At 38.4% G+C, this 19,179-nt stretch overlaps 1 protein-coding gene across 2 annotated transcripts in view; it reads right to left on the bottom strand.

Moving 5' to 3' along the window:
- Nucleotides 1–19,179, bottom strand: part of EDIL3 (EGF like repeats and discoidin domains 3) — a 237,723-nt gene that overhangs the window by 115,927 nt on the left and 102,617 nt on the right. For both annotated transcript variants that reach the window (XM_074533230.1, XM_074533231.1), the window contains one exon: nt 3,362–3,490. In XM_074533230.1, the coding sequence (XP_074389331.1) occupies nt 3,362–3,490 (129 nt within the window). The remainder of the gene's footprint in view (nt 1–3,361; nt 3,491–19,179) is intronic.

Genomic DNA, 19,179 nt, shown 5'->3' with positions numbered 1-19,179 from the left:
ACATAAATCTTCATTCCAATCAGTTAAGTAAATGCCTTTTAAATAATAAAAGAATATTTTAAAAATGGATTTGCTGTGGTGTCAGCACAAAATCCAGTCCAGGCCTCTACCTGAGGCAGACTTTCCTGGTTTTGGTTACTTTATGGGCTTTGAAATGGGAAACTCTTTCTTTTTTTTTTTTTTTTTTTTTTTTTCCTTTGCCACTGGGTAACCAGAATCTTTTCAGGCAACCACAGCCAATTAATATCAGTTTTGCAATAAATCAAGAATACAGAGTCAGTAAAATTTCTAATGATCTCTTTTATAGTTTACATATTAATTATTTACATGGGCAAAAGGTCAACAAATCTCAGAAATACTGACAGGGTGTTTTTTGATGTGAATGATAAAATACCAGCTTTGAGAATGTATCTCGACTGCAAAATCAATCACCTGGCTTAATTGATTTGGCAACAGAATATTAGACAAGAAAGAAATCCAAGATAAAAAGCTTTCTACAAGAGAACCACAACGTGGCTTTTGGAATTCTTGACAGTGTAGAAGAGACATGCCTTGCAACGAGGTCATTTTAATTTATCTCTTTATGATAAATTTGACAGACTTCTTACTTGATTCACAGTGAGTTCAGAATTGAATTGTTAAACTTCATGAAGCGGAGCAGTTTGTATCAAAGGAATGCTGTGAATTGAGCTAAGGTGATATTGTATATAAATGTTAAATTAAGTCCAGCAGTGAAAATCTTGCAATTCTCCCTGACTGCAGAGAGCTCTGTGGCTGCCTCTCACAGCTCCCATCCCCAGAGACCCTCTGAACACCTGCAGAGGGTATCTGATTTATCATCCATTTACATCAGATTATCTGAAAAGGACTGAATCTCATTCTCCCCCAAAGAATAACTCTTCACACAAACTAGTCTTTTCTCAAATCACTTCAGCTGCCTTCTGGGATTGTGGTAAGCTTGGGTCAGCTGTGGGAGGGCTTTATTTTGTCTTGAAGTTGACAGAAACACACTTTGCTGATTATCAGGATCATTAGCTAACATGATATACCTCAATATTTTTAAAAGGATGCTGTGGACCCAGCAAACAACTCTGATGAATCACTCTGTGATGCACCAGCTGTATGTTCCTTACTCATTAATTAGGTGACAAAAGATGGCATTCCATCCAAAACACGTGCTCAGCAATGTGTTTTGCTTGATGAAACTTGTGGGATTATTTACTTCTTTAACAAAGGTCAGCTCCATGATATTTGATGGAAGAAGTGTTGCATGCCATGCTGATGCCTCAGGTTTTAGCTTTTCTATTTTTCAGATTTTGTGCTGCTTTAGTGTGTGGGTCTGGGCTCCATATTGAGGGGATGGTGAGCTCTGTGCACAGAGCAGGGAGACAAAACAATTCCTGCTCTAGCTGGGGAACAAATGATCCCAATCTCAGCCCAAGAGCACAAACCCCGTGGGCTGGAGAGAGAAAAACAAGCAGGGTGGGACTGCCTGGGCTAAAGCTGGAATGGGACAATGAACTGCAAGGTGCAAATGGAGCAGAACTGATCCCAGGGACAGACCCCGTGCCTGCTCGTGCATTTTGGGGCCATTTTGGTTCATCTTGGGTGCAGCCCTGGCTGGGCTCTGGTGCTGCCCAAGGTGCATCCATTAAGGCTTTTTAATAAATCCCTGATTTATTCTTTAGCTTGTCCAGCCTCTGCTCTAGCTCAGCCTTCACAAGGCATCAGTTTTTGGTGACCGAGATGGGAAAAAGGCATCTGGAAAACCCCCTGGACTAGAGCCAGAGGAACCTCCAGCTCCTGCTATCAATGTGACAGGTCCCATGATGGAGCATCCCTGAGCACATGTGTCCATGTGATCGCGTTTTCACATGAGCTCATCCACGGGGCTGGGCAGCAAGCACTCATTTCCATGCTCCCAGCGGAGGAGGTGGGTGTATATTTTCACCAGATTAAGTCAGTGGAATTCCCCACGTTACCCACACAATGAACTGAGAGTGTGGCCAAAGTTTATGGAATTGAGCATCCATATGCCAGTTCCTGGAGACACACTGACAATTTAAGGGACGTAACAAGCATGAAGATGTTAGCTGAGGTGGACTGTACTGTTCCTGGACAATTCAAATTATAGGCAAGTATCTAAATGGAGCAATTAATTCAGGTAGGCTGGATTCAGTGTTTAGTCACTGTGAGCTGAATAACTGAACTAATTTTTACACGTGAGTGGAGCTGGATTCTTGACTATTTCCTTGAGTTTTTTACCTTCTGTAACAGCTGGCTTCCAAATGCATCAACAGTGTAAGATTTAAAGAGCCATGCTGCTCTAGGTTTAAGAACCACTCATGCACAAAATGGAAACCCCAACATTTCTCTCGTGAGCTTCTCCTCAGGCAAGCAGTTGTTTCAAATGAGATTTGCATGTGAAAAAAAAACCCAGTTTCTTTTAAATTAACAGACAATACAGACTACATTTATAGGTTCACATATGACTGCTCAGTCACTAGCAGATGAATATCCCTCACTAATTGGCTTTGATAGCTGGTGGGGTGGAGTGAGAAGCAGAAAAGCTCCTGACTCTGTGTTAGCTCTACCCAGCAGTAACTAAAACATCCCTGAATTATCAATGTTGGTTCCAGCACAAATCCAAAACACAGGCCCACACCAGCTACTGTGAAGACATTTAATTCTGCTCCTGCTAAATCCAGCACACCCAAAATTTCTTTCCCCATGTGGTTCATCGTAAGTTCTCTAACTACGCACGGCAAGATGAGGATACTGACCTGCTGTTCCAAATCTGATGTGAAAGTAGGAAATACTCTCCAAATAAATGAAAAAGATTAGGAAAATATCAAGAAACTGTATTTTAAACAGGGTTAAATGATGTAAGTCTGGAGATTTTGTTCTTGAACTTAGATACTGTGATTCAAAATACTTCTTCATTATTTATAAAGACATAGTTAAAGAAAGATGTAGAAGACATTTATTCAGAAATTTCAGGGTTTTTTCCCTTTTTTATTTAGCATTAATCAAATCACACCCACAAACGCTACTGAGATAAGAAGATAGTCCTTCTATTTCAAATATGCTTTTGTATTAAATCCCTGCAAAATACGTTTACCTTGTCCTTGCCGTGGCATAAAACATGCATAGCAAATCATGTCCTGCTGTGTCCAGTGTGTTGGTAGTCAGGTCATTTTCTGAAGGCAGCAGCAGCATTCGGTGGTATTAGCTTGCTCATAATATAAAGGCCAAAGTCTGATATACTCCAAAAAACCAGATCCGATATTAATCCTTAAAGTGCAGGCAATAAAAAGGCTCCTATCTATAAATACAATAAAATTTACCATGTGGAACTTACTGTGCTGGCAGTGAATCCCATTAAATCCCTGTGGACATTTACAAACGTAGCCTATGAATGTGTCGCCTCGGTATGCTTCACTAATTTCACATATCCCACCATTATGGCATGGATTGGGGAGGCAGGGTCCTGTGAGAAGAGAAAAAAGGAAAAAAAAAGAAAGAGAGAGAATTATGTACACATCCACAATAACAACCATAATAATTTCAGTCATTTATAAACAATCATGAAAGAAATAAAATGCCTTACGCAGGCCTTTATATTCCACTAACTCAGTAAAATACACCCTTCACTTACTTCAGATAACTTGCCAGCAAGGATTTTTATGAACAAGAAAAAAAATATGAAGCATGTCACTACTCATTAATCATGGCATTAGTTTTTAATGTGAGAGAAGACAGGAGACAGCGAGGCTAAATCTTGCTCTTCTGTTAAAGATAACAGGCATTCTAGTTTTTGCACCACTGAGGGAATAGGTATTAATCAAACATGCCTATCATGCACAGAGTGACATGTACAATGTCCCTGAATGATCACTACATGTCAAGTTAGCATTCTGAGGAGATCTTTGCTATGGCTCCGGGTGACTTTCTGAAATGTGAGTATCTGGGCCAGTAGTTAGCAGCTACCAAGCCAACTATTCTTTTCCACTCAGTGCCTCTGTAGCCACTTCAAGATGGTTTGATAAAGCTCTTCTGACTAAATTTTCTTTTTCCCCAACACGCCACATGCTAAAACACATAAAGTTTCAGCATGGAGATCTGCTAGAATTGCAATTACTATCACCTTAAGTACCTTTGAAAAATGGAATTGTTTGACCTGAGGTCTAGTTTACTCATTGAACAGCACTGGAAAAGAGCAACTTACATTTTAATGTCTTAGTAACACTACCCCCAGCATGACTCCTACCAGAAGAAAACATTGTTTTGATGATTTTTTTCCCTATCTCATTTTAAAAAAGTGGTAAACACACGCAAGTTTGTCTTGATTTGTAAATTCAATAAAATATATTTTATTTGCAACCTGTGCTGTGTAACCTGAAAGGTGAAACCACTGTTTGTTGAAACACAGTGTTATAATCCTTCACTCACTTTAAATTGCATTTGAAAAAAAATACCCAAAGTGAACAAAAGAGAAAAGAAGTCTAGAGCATAATTTACTGACAATCAGAGTTGGAAATTTTGAAATCCCAGAATCACAGAGGTTGGAAAAGCCATCAAGTCAAAGTTCTACCTGTTGCCCAATTTGTCGCCAACCCGGAACACCTCCAGCCCTTCCTGGGACACCTGCAGGGCTGGGCACTCCAAGCCCCCCTGGGCAGTGCCAGGGCAGCTCCTGAGCCCCCTTTCCATGGGGAAATTCCTGCTGTGCCCACCCTGAGCTGCCCTGGCCCAGCCTGAGGCCGTTCCCTCTGCTCCTGTCCCCGTTCCCCCCGGCTGTGCCCTCCTGGCAGGAGCTGTGCAGAGCCACAAGGGCCCCCCGAGCCTCCTTTGCTCCAGGCTGAGCCCCTGCCCGGCTCCCTCAGCCTCTCCTGGGGCTCCATTCCCTTCCCAGCTCCGTTCCCTGCCCCAGCCACGCCGCAGCCGCTCCATTGCCCGTGTGAGGGCCCGGAGGTGCCGCAGCCCTCGAGGTGCGGCCTCAGCAGGGCCGGCCCAGGGACGGGCCCTGCCCCGCTCCTGCTGCCGCCCCCCGGCCGGCACAGCCCCGGGGCCATCGGCCTCTGGGCCCCGGGCACCCCTGGGCTGTGGCCGGCTGCTGGCACAGGGCTGGCACCCAGGCATGGCTCTGGCTGCCCTCAGAGCCTGGCAGGAGGCAGAGACTTGGGCATAAAGTCAGACACCAGGGCCTTCGATTGCAACCCATGGAAACAGCAATTACCAACTTTGTTATGAGCCACAAGGGTTTGAGTAGAATGTCAGTGAATTTGTCACAGGGTGGAAATGGAGAATTTTGGGGTTTTTAGAATGGAGGTTAAGGAGGCAAGATGGAGGAATCTGGGCCTGCCCTGTCCTTCCTCCTGTTTCTTCTTGGCCTCCATCTTCTGCTGTGATGGTGGCACTTTTGGATTGGTTTAGAGTAGAAACTCACTGTCCAACATAGGTGATAGGTATTGGGAAGTTATGGTAAATAAAGTACACTTAGTTTTTAGTATAAAATGATAACACTGCCCTGAGGGCAGTCAGTGTGCCACAATCCAACCTGCCAGACAGACCTGGGCGGGTCAGAGAAAGAATGTTATAGATAAGAGAAAGTAAACAACCTTGAAAAGCAGAACTTTTCAAGATGCTTCTTCTTCGATCTGGCTGGGAAAAAGAGACTTTCTGACACCTGGGGGTCACCTCAACACCAGAGACCTTGTCACCACAGCACCCTCAGGGCTGTCCCAGCTTCCCAGCCCCTCTGCCCCAGCCAGGAATGCTCCAGGGGCTTGGTGTGACCTGACAAGTCACCTTAGGGAGCCAACAAATGAACAAACAGAACCATTCAGACATTAAAGATCTGTAAATTCAATGCTTCTGCTTGTCTGCCTGTTTGTGTTTTCAATTATGAGCCCAGGTTTGCAAGATCCTCACAGCAGCTCCATTCATCCAGATGTCACATCAGGGAACACCGCGCTCTCCAAGCAAATATTAATTTGCAAAGTGTAAAAATTAACTGAATGATGAGGATGTCAGAACATATTCCCCAGTTATTACTGCCCATGTGGCTATTGCAATTTTGAGAAGCCACGCAGGTGCACATTTCTATTACAACTTTTGTCATCAGCCTGTTCCAAGACACGGCCCTGCAGAGGTTTTGCTTGTGTACGTCATTAAACATGGATATGTCTCACTGAACCAAAAAAATAATGGACATGAATGTACTGCAGATAATTCCAAATGGTGTTATTAGCAAAAAAGGGCAAAAATTGTGAAGATGAAAATAAGGAGAGTGACTGCTGCCTGATTTGCTTTTTGCCATGCACACTCTGTATTACAATTTAAAAGTAGTGCTACCCTACATTCTTAATTCTGGAAAGATTTGTGTCTTTCAAGTATTACTACTTCATGCTATTTCTCCTTCATAATAATTTGGGAAGAAACCTGTCTAATAATTTGCACTTTTAACCTCCCAATAAATATGAATTGTGTAATTTGTTTTCCAAGCCTCTATCACAGTGCTACAGTTTGGGGAGTACCTGCAGGCAGCCTCATATGTTAATTGTTTCTATGCAGGCAAGATCTCTAATCTTCCAAGAACAATAAATGTCTTAATAATTACGTTCTCATTTTGCTTTTTGCTTTCTCTGTATGGCTTGTTAAGCACACGTTCAGCCTACTTTCATGAATTTTCTTTGTATTTTGCATTTTCTCAGATCTGCCCAAACTGCAGGGGCTTAAAAGGTCATCTGAGGTGCATAGTGATAAATATACTGGTGCATGAGAGTATTTCTAGCTAATGTTTTCTTTTATGAAGCCTTTCTTCTGGAAAAAGAAAACAAACAACAAAACACACACCAACAATATGAATTTTTTTTGCTGATTATGGTTGTTATGGACAAATAATATGACTACTTTCAATATAAATGTTGTGTATTTTGCTTTGGGTAGTTTTGTTTGCTTTTGTTTTTGTTAGTCATAGAAACTGGTAGTTCAAAAATTATTTTTATTGTGTATTTTGCTTTGGATATTTTTGTTTGCTTTTGTTTTTGTTATTCATAGAAACTGGTAGTTCAAAAATTATTTTTAGAGCAACAAAACACTGTCATTATTTGTGCTCAAATTAAAAAGTTACAGTGACATAGTTTTGACTAATTTACATTTATTAATTGATAAAGACATGGGTCAGACTAACTCTGTGTTTGAAATGAATGAATGAATGATTGAAAATTAAAAAGCCTGTGCCACCCTACCATTGCTTCTCCTAATTCTTCAAAGGACCAAAATTTAAGTTCACACATCTTGAGCTTATTTAAATTGCATGAACACCCTAATATGATACCTCAAAATTAATTAATTAGTTAATTAATTAATTTTAACTGAGCCTACAGGACCAAATTATTCAATTTCTGCAGATTTAAGTGTTTGGAAGGATCTGGGGCCTAATCCTGCCATCATTCCATTGAAGCACCAAAAATGCAGTGTGTAAGATCTGGGCACAGATGGCACATGAGGAGACATCCCAGCCAACTTCCATAGGGATGTCTAGGCTTTTAAACAACATGGTGTTAAATTCTGGATAATTAATTCTATGACGGCCTGATTAATATGGTCTGTTACTCAGATCTATAGCAGCAAGTCCACAAATATAATTTTTTACCAAAAAAAAAACCAAAACAAAAAAAGGCAAACAACCCCCCCCCAAAAAAACTAACAAAAAAAATGCAACAAAAACCCCCCAAACAAACCAGCAAAATAACAAACTGAATATGTCAACTAATTTTCAAAAACAGTGGACTTCAGGGATTGATTGGGTTTCTTTGTAAATCAATAGTGTTGTAATACTTTTACAGGTAATCTTTAAGTGGCTTCCAACACAAAGAGAACAACAACATTTGATCAATATTAATGAGCAGAGGAATTCAATGGTGTGGTTTCCAGGCATTTTTATCCACGTTCATATAAAATAATGTCAGCAAGATTAATTGTGCACTCAAAGTAATAGATCTGTTCACTTTGCTGCTCTTTTGAGTTCTTCTCTGTTCAGTTCCAGGGGTATCAGCCAACATAATAAGTATAGTCCAAAATACATCATCCTGTTAGTCAACTGAAATCCCATGCTGTTTTTGAAAAAAATATTGAAAGTTAACTTAAAGTGCAGCAGGTTTTAAATTTTAGATGTTCTTACTAAAACCTCTGAGATTTCATAGAGGTATGAATCAAATAAATGCATCCTCAGCAGAGCTGCAGAGGGGCTCAAGGCAGAACCATGTTATCTGTTTTCTCATTTGACAAGTAGAGTCAACGAAAAATTCAAAATAAAATCTTGTATCATGCCTTACCGCAGTGGAAACTGCATATCTGAGAGAAACCATGAGTTTGTCTAGAGAAGATAAAGCCAGGAAAGCAAGGAAACCAGCTTAGTGATAGCCATCTGCCTCTAAGAAAACCAGCATAAGCATTTGTTTTTGCCAAATATAAAATCTGCCGATGGTTTGGTGGGAAGCAAAAATTACAGGGGATGTCATTAAACAAGAAATCAACATCAGGCCATCTTCATCACACACTTGGATTCTCTGAATTCAAAAGTATGCTAAAACAGATGATCAAAAAATCAAAGTCCACTTTTTCTTACTAAGTCAAGTGTAAGTGATAATAACAAATATGAAAAATATAAGGAGAAAATAAAGAAAAAAATGTGTACTCCAGTGGAGTGAAACATGCAAAATAACCACTTTTTTTACGAGTAAAATTAAGTGAAATGAAATAAAAAAATCTTAGCACGTTTGATGGTATCAATCCATTTTCTCTTCATGCAGAAGTAATATTACTTTAATGAAAAACACTAAATTAGATATTGACCTTAATATACATCAAGGTAAAGATACAAAGCTAATTGCTTCATTTACTTTGTGGAATATTACTGAAGTAGGATTAATAGATAATGGTATTCTGATGATATAATAAGCTGCAAATCCCATCAAAACAAATATTGCGAGCTATCATCAAACTAATAAAACATATCAAATAATTTTCCTTTTCATTTTAAAGGAAAGTACTCTCCAGCTCCTTGACTTTTGGCAACAGCTTAAGTTCCTCTTGGCCTTATATGGATGTCACATAGCGTTTTTCCTCATCTGATAAATTGAAATCTTCACCAGAGATCTCTCACACAGTTTTAACATCCTAAGTTGGAAGATTTCCTCTGTGTTTGGATAATACATGACACTTTAGGTGCTTCCTCAGCAAAGTGAAACCTTCCAAATAAGCAGTGACAGAGCTCACTTAGCAGGAGCTCCTGTGGTTTGGAATTAGTGTGTGCAAAGGCAGCCAGTGTCACAGACAACTTATTTCACCTTCATGGGAAGGCAAGAATCGGCCTCCTTGCTGCAGGAGCCAGCAGAATGGCACAAGCTGCCCATGGGGAGGGAAATAAGGATTATCACACTGAATCAGGCTCAGTATCCAGGTAATCCAGCCCTGCCCTGCCTCTGCTCAGCAGCTCCTGCAACCTGAGCACAAAGCTGAACCATCCCGCTGTGGAAATGAGCAAAAATCTGCACAAGATATTTTACAAATATTTGTGATGAGCTCAATTTCTGAGTCTTTATAGTTGATATAATTTTCTAAGTGACACACATGTTTTCTTCACATGTTTAAAAATTTCACCACCAGTATGCACACAGATGATAGACTGCCTTTTTTCATAAGTACATTGACCTGTTTCTTTCCTCATCGCCCTTTTAAAAACTCAAAATGGATTTTTGAAAGGTCTGCCCCTTCAAATGTGAGATTGCACAATTCACACTTCAGAAGACACAAATCCAAAGTATAACCTAATCCTATTCAAAAGGGACCATCTTCCACAGGGACATGCAGACGAGCATTCAAATCCATCAGGAATGTCCCTACAGGTTCTGGCAGAAATCTGCTTTATTGCACAAAAAGGTCAGGAATACAACAAAAGCTTCTGAGGGTCTCTGATCTTCCTCACATTTACTGCTTTGGTTGTTAATTCAATATTATTGTGAAGACTTTGGATGTCCCCAGGTGCCTGCCTTGCAGCGCAGAGTTTGGGAACATTGGAGGAGCACGTTCCCAGCAGATGTGCTGTCGACCTTCTGAAGGCACTGCGATCATGAAAATGTCTTCTAGACAACGTGCTCATTCTGCCAATAAAGTATTAAAAGTATTAAAGTATTAAAGTATTAAGCATCAGCAGTAATGAACTAATGCTTTGAAAGTAGTCCAGTATTTGCTCCTTCTCACTCAAAGATCTTTTTTTTTTCATTTATAAGTAATCCTATGTTAAAAATATACATAAACATCTAAATGTTTTAGGCCCAACTCCATTTATACTGGTGCACCATGACAAACTGACCATCATCAGTTAATAATGATGATCATAATAAAGCTGTATTTAGAACTCATCCTTCAAAGCTTCTAAAATGTAACAAGAAATTCTTCCTTGCCCAACACATTCAAATATGTGTAAAGTAAGAAGAAAAGGGAATAAACCAATCCACAACAGCTCCTTCTTATCCTTCTAAAAATTCCTTTCTGAATTTGCTACTGTTGCTTCTATTTCACTGCTGGGATACACATGTACTTTGCATCAACAAATTTGTATTGACCTACACCTTGCTTTTTGTTTGGTTATTTAAACCTGAAAAGAACAGGCACTGCAGAACATCATTCACAGTTTATGTGGAATATTGATAACAAAAACTGATTGCTGCATGTTATTCCAGTTAATGCATGAAAGCAGACAAAGTAATTAGATGACACACACTGTCATCTCATGAACATTCCCAAAATACCAGCATTGGGAGAAAAAAATTTTTAAAAAATCTGTTCAGCCTGGCTTGTAAGTGAATTAGTAGTGTATTAGATTCTATCTGCCTATATATTCATTATAAACTGATGGCAGAAATCCAGACTTAATTGCACTGTGATTAAATATTTATCTTGTTTTTAATGCGGCAAATGGAGCGTGTTGATTATAATGATCAAGGTGTCTCTATCTGGATGCAGAAAAAGATAAAGTTCACCCTCTGAGTGCAAAATGGCTTTTGGGTCATTTCTGCACGTTTCCCTCCAATTCTATTCTCTACAATTCTTCTACAGTGAAGAAAATTAACCTGGATTGTCCAGCCATCTCCCAACCTTTTTTGAGCTAATAGCTAGAATATTTTCTGTAAAGGAGCAATTTATACTTGATGGATATACAATGACTTTCCTTAAGAGTCCTAAACTTCACACCCAAGCCTTTGATGGCAAATTATACCCAAATTTAAGGCACGGTGAGTGTAGCAGGCACTTTAGTGATTTTGCAGAGGGTGAGACATGAAAATACTCTAAAATCTGGGGAAAGTGTTCAAGACATTTTCCCCAAGTTGTCTTCCATTATTTCTCTTCATATTTCTCAGCTTTCAAGGCTAAGAACTTTCTTTGCCAATTTTCAATGCTGTTTTCTACCTCTTTGTACCCTTTGCCACCCAAATATTTGGTTTTGGATAATGCCCACAGTATTCTTCCCCCCCCCAGCTCTCCCACAAACCTCCTTAGTGAGTGCTGAAGTGAGACCTGCTCTGCGTCTCTGCATCGCCTTTCACAGGAGGATTTTATCTTCCCAGGGAACACCTGATCAGTTTACAGAAAATACAAATTTCCAAGGCCTCTTCTTCCTTCTTTAACTTTCCACTCAGGCAGCATCATTGCTGCTTTTCTCATAGATGATCCTTTCTCTGTCACTGACTTCTCCCAGTCTTTCTGACCCAGCTGTGGCATCTTGTTTGCTAAAACTCCTTTTGTGATTTACTTTGTCTCATTAAAACTAAATTCTCCAACATACATTAGAAATATTTTCCAAATTTATGTTTCAGTTGAGTCTGCTTTACATCAAACAGGGAAAAAAAAAAAAAAACAACCAGAAAACCAAACCACCCTCTGCAAACAGAGAGAATAATTTTGTAAAAACTTTGCTGAAGGATTGCAGACTTGAATTTTTAATGCTAAAATATTCAAAGAAATATTAAATTCGATTTCAGTTGGGATGTCTGGAAGATTTAGCTCAAAGGTGCAGTCCTGAAAAGGCTAATGTGTACAGATTCTGCATTAAAACAAACTCTCCAAATCCATTTTCTACATGATTGGAACAAATCCATGTCTCTGTTTACTGCACTGATAATGGCTTAAATAAAACAGTCCCAGCAATAAAGAAACTATATATTGTTTGGTACCTAATGCAGAATCTCACTTTCAATTGGGATTTCTGTGCAACAGTGTTGTTTTTATCATCATAATTCTTGTCATCATATATGAAGATGTAAATTTTTATTGTTTCACTGCACTTTAAACTGCCAATGATGAGGACTTCTCATCCTTTTTTGCCTCTATAACTGGAAAATGGAAAAAAAAAAAAACCCTGCAAAGATTATGTGAACCTTAATTATAACAGCAAATAGAATAAATCCAGTTAGTCCTCTTGCTGAGGATTCCAGTGGGAACTAAAAAATGCCACAGCCTAAACTTAGGCTGTTCATATTTGTATGAGTCAGATCCTAATTGCTAGTGCTGCATTAATGACACAGAAACAGCAGAAGAGAACCTCAGAGGGTGGTTATCCTCAGGACATGAAATATTATTAAAAAGTGATGAAAGAGAATCACTAAATGTGAAATATATATAGTCCAAACAGGCATAAAGTTGTCCACAGCAGAAACCAAGGGAAATAGACAAGAGTTACACTCCAGTCACTTATTTCCCTGAGGATATAGGACAGAGGAAATATATCCTTTTCTCTTCCACTTTTTTTCCCAAGCTGCCATCAAATCCTACTATTTCCATGTAAAAAACCTTAAATCCTATTGAATTCCAGATTCTGTCACTATTCTCCAACTCTTTTTCCTTTCCTAGCTAGACAATCCAGCTAGGAAATCATTTCTCTTTTTTCTCCAAAAAACATTGGTTTTTTGTCAACCCAGAAACCTACACTGATTGAGAATCCCAGCTTAAAATCACAGCCTGTGTTTGCGTTCACGAGCCTTCAGTTTGGAACATACACATGCAGGATCTCTTGAGATCTGCTTCCTTTGCACCAGCTACTTCCACAGCGCAAATTCAAATTAATTGCTTGTGATTAATGTGGTTCACGTGAAGCCAGTTGCACCTGGATGGAAGCACTGACTTATTTTTGGGTGGCTAATGGCAGTAAGCCCTGCACAGCAATACTGCAGGTTGGTGTTTTCTGACAAGCTTTAATGCTTTAAATTGAAATTCCTGCTTGTGTTTAATAGTAATGTAAATAGTTTGTGATAAGGAGTTCAAGCACAGCTCTCAGCACAGGTAAATTTTGCCTTCCAGGGTTGGGGCTTGAGCTGCAGCACTCTCTAGGGAAATAATTTATTCCTTTAGGGAATGGCATGGCACGCCTCCACTGGAGATCTTGCCTTATAGCCCCTAAAAGAGCAAACCAAGATTGAAGTGATAAAAAGATGTCACTGTTTATTCAAGGTCATCCAGGTGCACTTATGGCCAAAAGCACATGTGATACAGGGCTTTGACACTTTTATCCGTTTATCAAAGTAACATAATTGATGAGAATCCCCAGTTAGAAGAACATACAATGTGGTAATCCCCCCACCTTGTTTTGGCCTCCCTCTGAAGAAACTGTAGAATTATGCAATGATACTTTACAGAGCTACAAATAGATGAAAGAAATTTTTTAAAAGCAAAAATGTTCTGACATCAGAGCCATAGAGCCTTTCTGGTGTCTACCCTCAGGTGGGTCATAGGTAGCTTGACAGACACATCCAACTGCATGACTTAAAACAGTTTGAGGCAAAAAACTTATTTTGAATTTCTTAAGATGTGATATTGTATGGCCTGCGTTGCTCTTCAAAAACTTGAGATGGAAACAAGACCTGGTGAGAAACACATTGCTTTGCACCTTCTCTCCCTGCTCCTGCTCAGAGGAGGTTTGAGCAGAACACACACCTGGCAGGATGTTTGATTTGTGTTTTGTTTAATAAAAGAAAAGCCCAACGTTCCTGTTTTGCAGGAAAAAAAAAAGTAATAGAAGTGTTTTGTCATTTAGGAGGCTGGATTAAAAAAATAAAATTGAGACATTTTTGGCCAACATGGAGAGATACTGAAATACTCTCACTCTTTCCCTTAGTGTATATTAATAAATAAACTGTTCTGCAGTTTGAACAGGATGAAATTCTGTTGAAAAGTTGAAACTAATGAAATTCATGAATAACTGTAACACTGACTTGTAATATTACTGTGGAGTGTTAATTCATGCTTTGTTAAAACACAGTGCTGCAGGAAAATTGAATACATAAATCTCTACCCAGACCTTTTTTGTTTTGGGCTGTGTCTTCTTTGTAGCTATTGCAGCCATTCCAATAAAACTTCAGGAATTCCAAGGCATTTCTCAGGGTATTTGACACAAATAACTTTCAAAGTATATAAAGGTAGATTTCATGCTAGCATATTTTTAGTAATAGAAAACTGGACATTCATTGGAGCATGTTACAATTAAAATTACAACTGTGTTCATAGTTGGGGCATATTGCAATTTCATAATTATTATTTTTATCCCAACAGTTGCCACACAGCCACAACTCCCATGGCAGCCAGTGGAAGTTGTGTCTGGAATAAGAGCTGGACTGGGAAATCTTTTGGCCTCTTACTTATCTTCAGTCACTCTGACAATTGTCATTTAGCATTTTATTGCTTTACAGTGCTGTAGATTGCATGTAAATGGTTTTGCCATGATTTTGTTTTGAAGTCACATGGCATTTATTTATAAGGAAGACTACTGCAGACAATAGAAAAAAAAAACAGAAGAGAAAAATCTGAAAAAATAGTTGTTTTTAAAATAATTTTTTTAACTACTACAAATGTATATATGATTACTCATACACAGGCAGGTGAAGGCTACATATCATATTAGGCTTTTGTCAAGCCAAATAAAGGACATTCATGCTCTCGGTTAAAGCATAGTTTATCTAAAAGATTTCCAGTGGAAAAAAGTAAAATTCATTTTCATTGCATTAGTAAAACTTCAAAACAATATACAATAAAAATAATCTATTACATTTCTAAGACAAAACAAAACAGGAAGGCCTTGGCTCTTGCAAAGAGTGATTGCCATATGAAAAGTCAATATATGAGTAAAAGTGATGTGAATGAAGTTGTACATATTTGTTACTGCAAGAAATCATCTAAGAAGTTGCTGTATATGTGCAGAAATCCCCATGGTCCTGTCGGAGTGAACTCATTCAAGCCTTTGCTTGATATTTCCATGCACCTAAAGCAATTTATATTCTCTTTATGATAAGAAATGCATCTGAATTTTACCTGTTATGTTGTTTCAGTGATACAGTTTAAAGAGGGCTGTTTAGTCCTGCCCAATGTTTGTGACAAGCAACATTTCACTGTTTTTTAAAATAACAAGGACAAATCTTCCTTCAACATATTTTTTTCCGTTCAAGCTATGACAGACTTAAAGATCTCAAAACACAAGATCCTGATTATACAATCAGCCTCAGAGGAGGCTGACTTTAACAGAAGTACCAAATTCTCTCAGTTCAGCCGTGCTCTCTATATTTTGCCACCTGCCAGAGAGCTTTCCGTGCTTTCTTTAGCAGCCATCTAACCTGCTTAAGCTCAGGATTTTTAACACTCTGATGTAATAAAATATTAGTTATTGAAAAGGTGTGGTTGTAAGAACTAATAATTTTTAATTACATTTATTTTAATTAATAATTTTCTTCTGTTGAACAGGAACAGCTTTTCTAGAAACGGATCATTATTCAATATGTTTTTTGCCTCCTGAATTGATGTGCAATACACAGCCCTGACAACTAAAAATCACTTAAATTTGCACAGTAAAGGAGTGAAATTTCTTCCTCAGTATTATGTTTCCACAGTCAATCCAGTGCTTTAAAGATGGTCATAAGATGTTTAAACCCAAAATAAGCATAAAGTACGACTCCTTGTGATGCTATATTTGATTAGAGTCCTTTTCATTTGGCTTGTTAACCTGCTACTAAATCCTCAACCAACCACTAATTCTGCTTGGTTTGCTTTTATTAGTATTTGCTTATTTTTATTTCACTTTCCACACATCTAATGGCAGGATGGGAATCTTAAGTGACAGGTCATCCAAATATTTGACCAGAGAAAATTTTTTCATCCCCACTCCAACTTTCAATGAACATTCCCACCAAATTCCACCTTCCGATTGCCAGCACACCTGCCACTGACATGGTTCACTGAGATCCCTACAGCAACCAGAACAGTACCTCGTTCATCTTCTCATTCCTTCCTCATCTTCAGAGGATGAAGAAATAAATACCAAATAATAATATTTGGATGTTTATTATTCACTTGTCTTAGCTGCCCAGAGCTAGAACTAGTAGTCCTACTCTTCTCATCTGTCCTGGCAAGGACTAGACACCTACAAAATCTCTTTTTGAGAAATGCTGCTTCCCAGATGGAAAGAGCTGCACCTGTGTAAAACCACTCTGTTTGTTACAGACCTCATAGAATCATAGAATTTGGGTTGAGACTTTAAATATCGCCCAGTGCCACCCCCTGCCATGGGCAGGGACATTTTCCACCAAACCAGGTTTCTCAGACCTCCATCCAACCTAGCCTTGATCAGTCTGAGGCAGATGCCTGGCATGAAAAGCTTCATCTTGGAAAACATCTGCCTCAAAATTCAGGCAAGAAAGGAAGGGAAAAGCAGACGGAAGGAAAAGTTCATTACAGGAATCAGTGCCTGGTTTAGGGGATACTGTATGATCTCCCACTGTAGTCGTACACTGGGATGAATATTGTATAACCACCACAAATCCCACTCTCTGAAACTGTGCAGGTTATAGAAAAATGCCCATGTCTGAGTTTCTCAGGCAGCTGCCAGCACTGCAGGCTGATTTCAAACTCCTAGCTCACTTTTTTTGTCAATCTTGGAAAGAAGCAAGCCATTTTGCCAAACTGTTATTTTTATGATATGTGGATGGACAGTCACTAAGGGATAGGCTAAAAATACGAATTAATTTTCATTCCTGACCTATGCAAGATTTCCAGCTTTTAAATATGACAGGCTGCTCCAATAGCCTTCAGTGCCACCTGGCATCTAGGACTATTTTTACTGCATAAGCCTCATTTCCATCAGAATGGGGTTCAATATGACCTTTACATAATTTTCTGATTTAGTCTATATTTTGCTTGGAATAGATGGAAAAGTAATTAGCAAGCTAGCTGCAGGCACTGGAAAAAAAATAAAATATGCAGTTGGAGAAGAAAAAAGGAAAAGGAATTGCTACAAATGCGTAAACCAAGTTCAGCAAGACAGTAAATCTGTGGTACAGTCCCTGGGGGAATGGCAAATCCTTTCCCTTAGAATAATTCTGAGAGATGATTTCCCTCTCTGAAATGTGTGAAATGGAAGAGCTTTGCACACCGCAGCAGAATCTCTGTGGAAACCACGACTCCGGGTCCTGCTGTGCAGTGGGCAGGAAACTGAGGTCCTTGAGTCTTGACCAGACACACCCTTGATGCTTCGAGGGTGACACAGAAAGCAGATTAAACATGTCGTGCTTTTATTTTTAAAGTTTCATTTCAAGAACTTGAAAAAAAACCAAAAAACCAAAAAACAAAAAAAACCCAGAAAAATCTGATTTGGTTTCTCTTTTCTCTTTTCATTCTATGAAATCATAGAATGGTTTGGGTTGGAAGGGACCAAAAAGATCACCGGGTCCAAATCTAATCATAGTAACCACTGAAAAAGGCACTTTCCCCCCCTTTTTTTAAAATTTTCTTTTTTTTTAATTTTTTTTTTAATTTTCCTTTTTTTCCCAATTAATAAATGCCTCTTAATAAGGCCTCTCTGGGCATTATTTTCATGGAGAAGAGAGACCCTTCTGTGAAATTGTGAAACCCAGTTTCAAACCCACATCAGCTAAGTATTTTAAGGACAGAGACGTGGTATAGTTTTTATATAAGGATATAAGAATAATTTTCATGTAAATATTAATGCCAGTATGATCTCAAATATTTTTAATTTCAATTCTTAGCCTCATTCCCTGAGCACCAAGGACACAAAATGCCCAGAACTTTAACCAGATGGATCTCACCTGCTCTCTGATGAGCAGGGCAACAACCAAAGGGCAAAAGAATTTTCTGACATGAAGCATGGAAAGACAAGGAAAAATTGATTACAATATTTTATATTGTTATAAAAAATATCAAAACTATGAAAATTTGATATTCTGAATATCAAAGCAATATTCAACTGCTACATGGGATGTTAATACTAATATGTCTAGTGTTTTAAATCTATAAAAAATGACAGTCCAGTAACTTTTTAAATGCAAAGATATTTAGATAGAGATAACTAATTCTTCTACAACATTTTTATAGCACAAGTTCCCTTCTGTTGTTTGGGGTTTTTTTTAAACTCTATATGTCTCTGAGGATCCAATAATTGCACAGAAATATTCTCCTAAGAGTCATCAAGGCTGTGCCAAGCAAGTCAGCTTTAAAATATCTACTGACTGAAATAATTTACATTACCTTAAATTTTTCGGTTTTTAAAATCTATTTTATTTCTGTAAACCATCTTTTTTTTAAAAATTCTGTGAAAAAAAAGACAAACAACAACACAAGATGTTTTGGTATCCCTCTTTAAAAAGTTAAACACATGAGATCCAAGGAAGAAAACAAGCACCAGAGAAACCTGGAGTTCTCCTACCAGAACCAAAACAAAGCATGTAACTTCTGTTTTGATTTTTATTCTGGAATTATATTTCAGGTATTGCTTAACACCGTGCTTCTAGAGTAAGGGTAATGGATAAGCAGTTAAGGGTAAACTCTTAATAGTTTTAGATCTCTATTTCTCATGACTTTTTGATAACTGTAATTACTATGTCTAGTACAACTTTCATCCTGGAACTTGTGCTCTTCCATTTGCTAAAATGCCAATTATTTCCTTTAATAAAATAAACTTAATTCTACAGATTTTTGCAGCCAAAGTCTCTTTCATTTGATAAAGCATTTTCCGCTTTTATTCTTTCTCAAAAGTGATTTTTCCCCCCCTGTGTTATTTACTTCTTTTTCCCCCTATGTTATTTACTTCTTTAGGAAAAACATGCTAAAATAACT

This window comes from Zonotrichia albicollis, chromosome Z (genome assembly GCF_047830755.1).
Source record: "Zonotrichia albicollis isolate bZonAlb1 chromosome Z, bZonAlb1.hap1, whole genome shotgun sequence".
Lineage (NCBI taxonomy): Eukaryota > Metazoa > Chordata > Aves > Passeriformes > Passerellidae > Zonotrichia > Zonotrichia albicollis.
The sequence above is the reverse complement of the archived record's forward strand: the minus strand, read 5'-3'. Positions and strand labels throughout refer to the sequence as shown.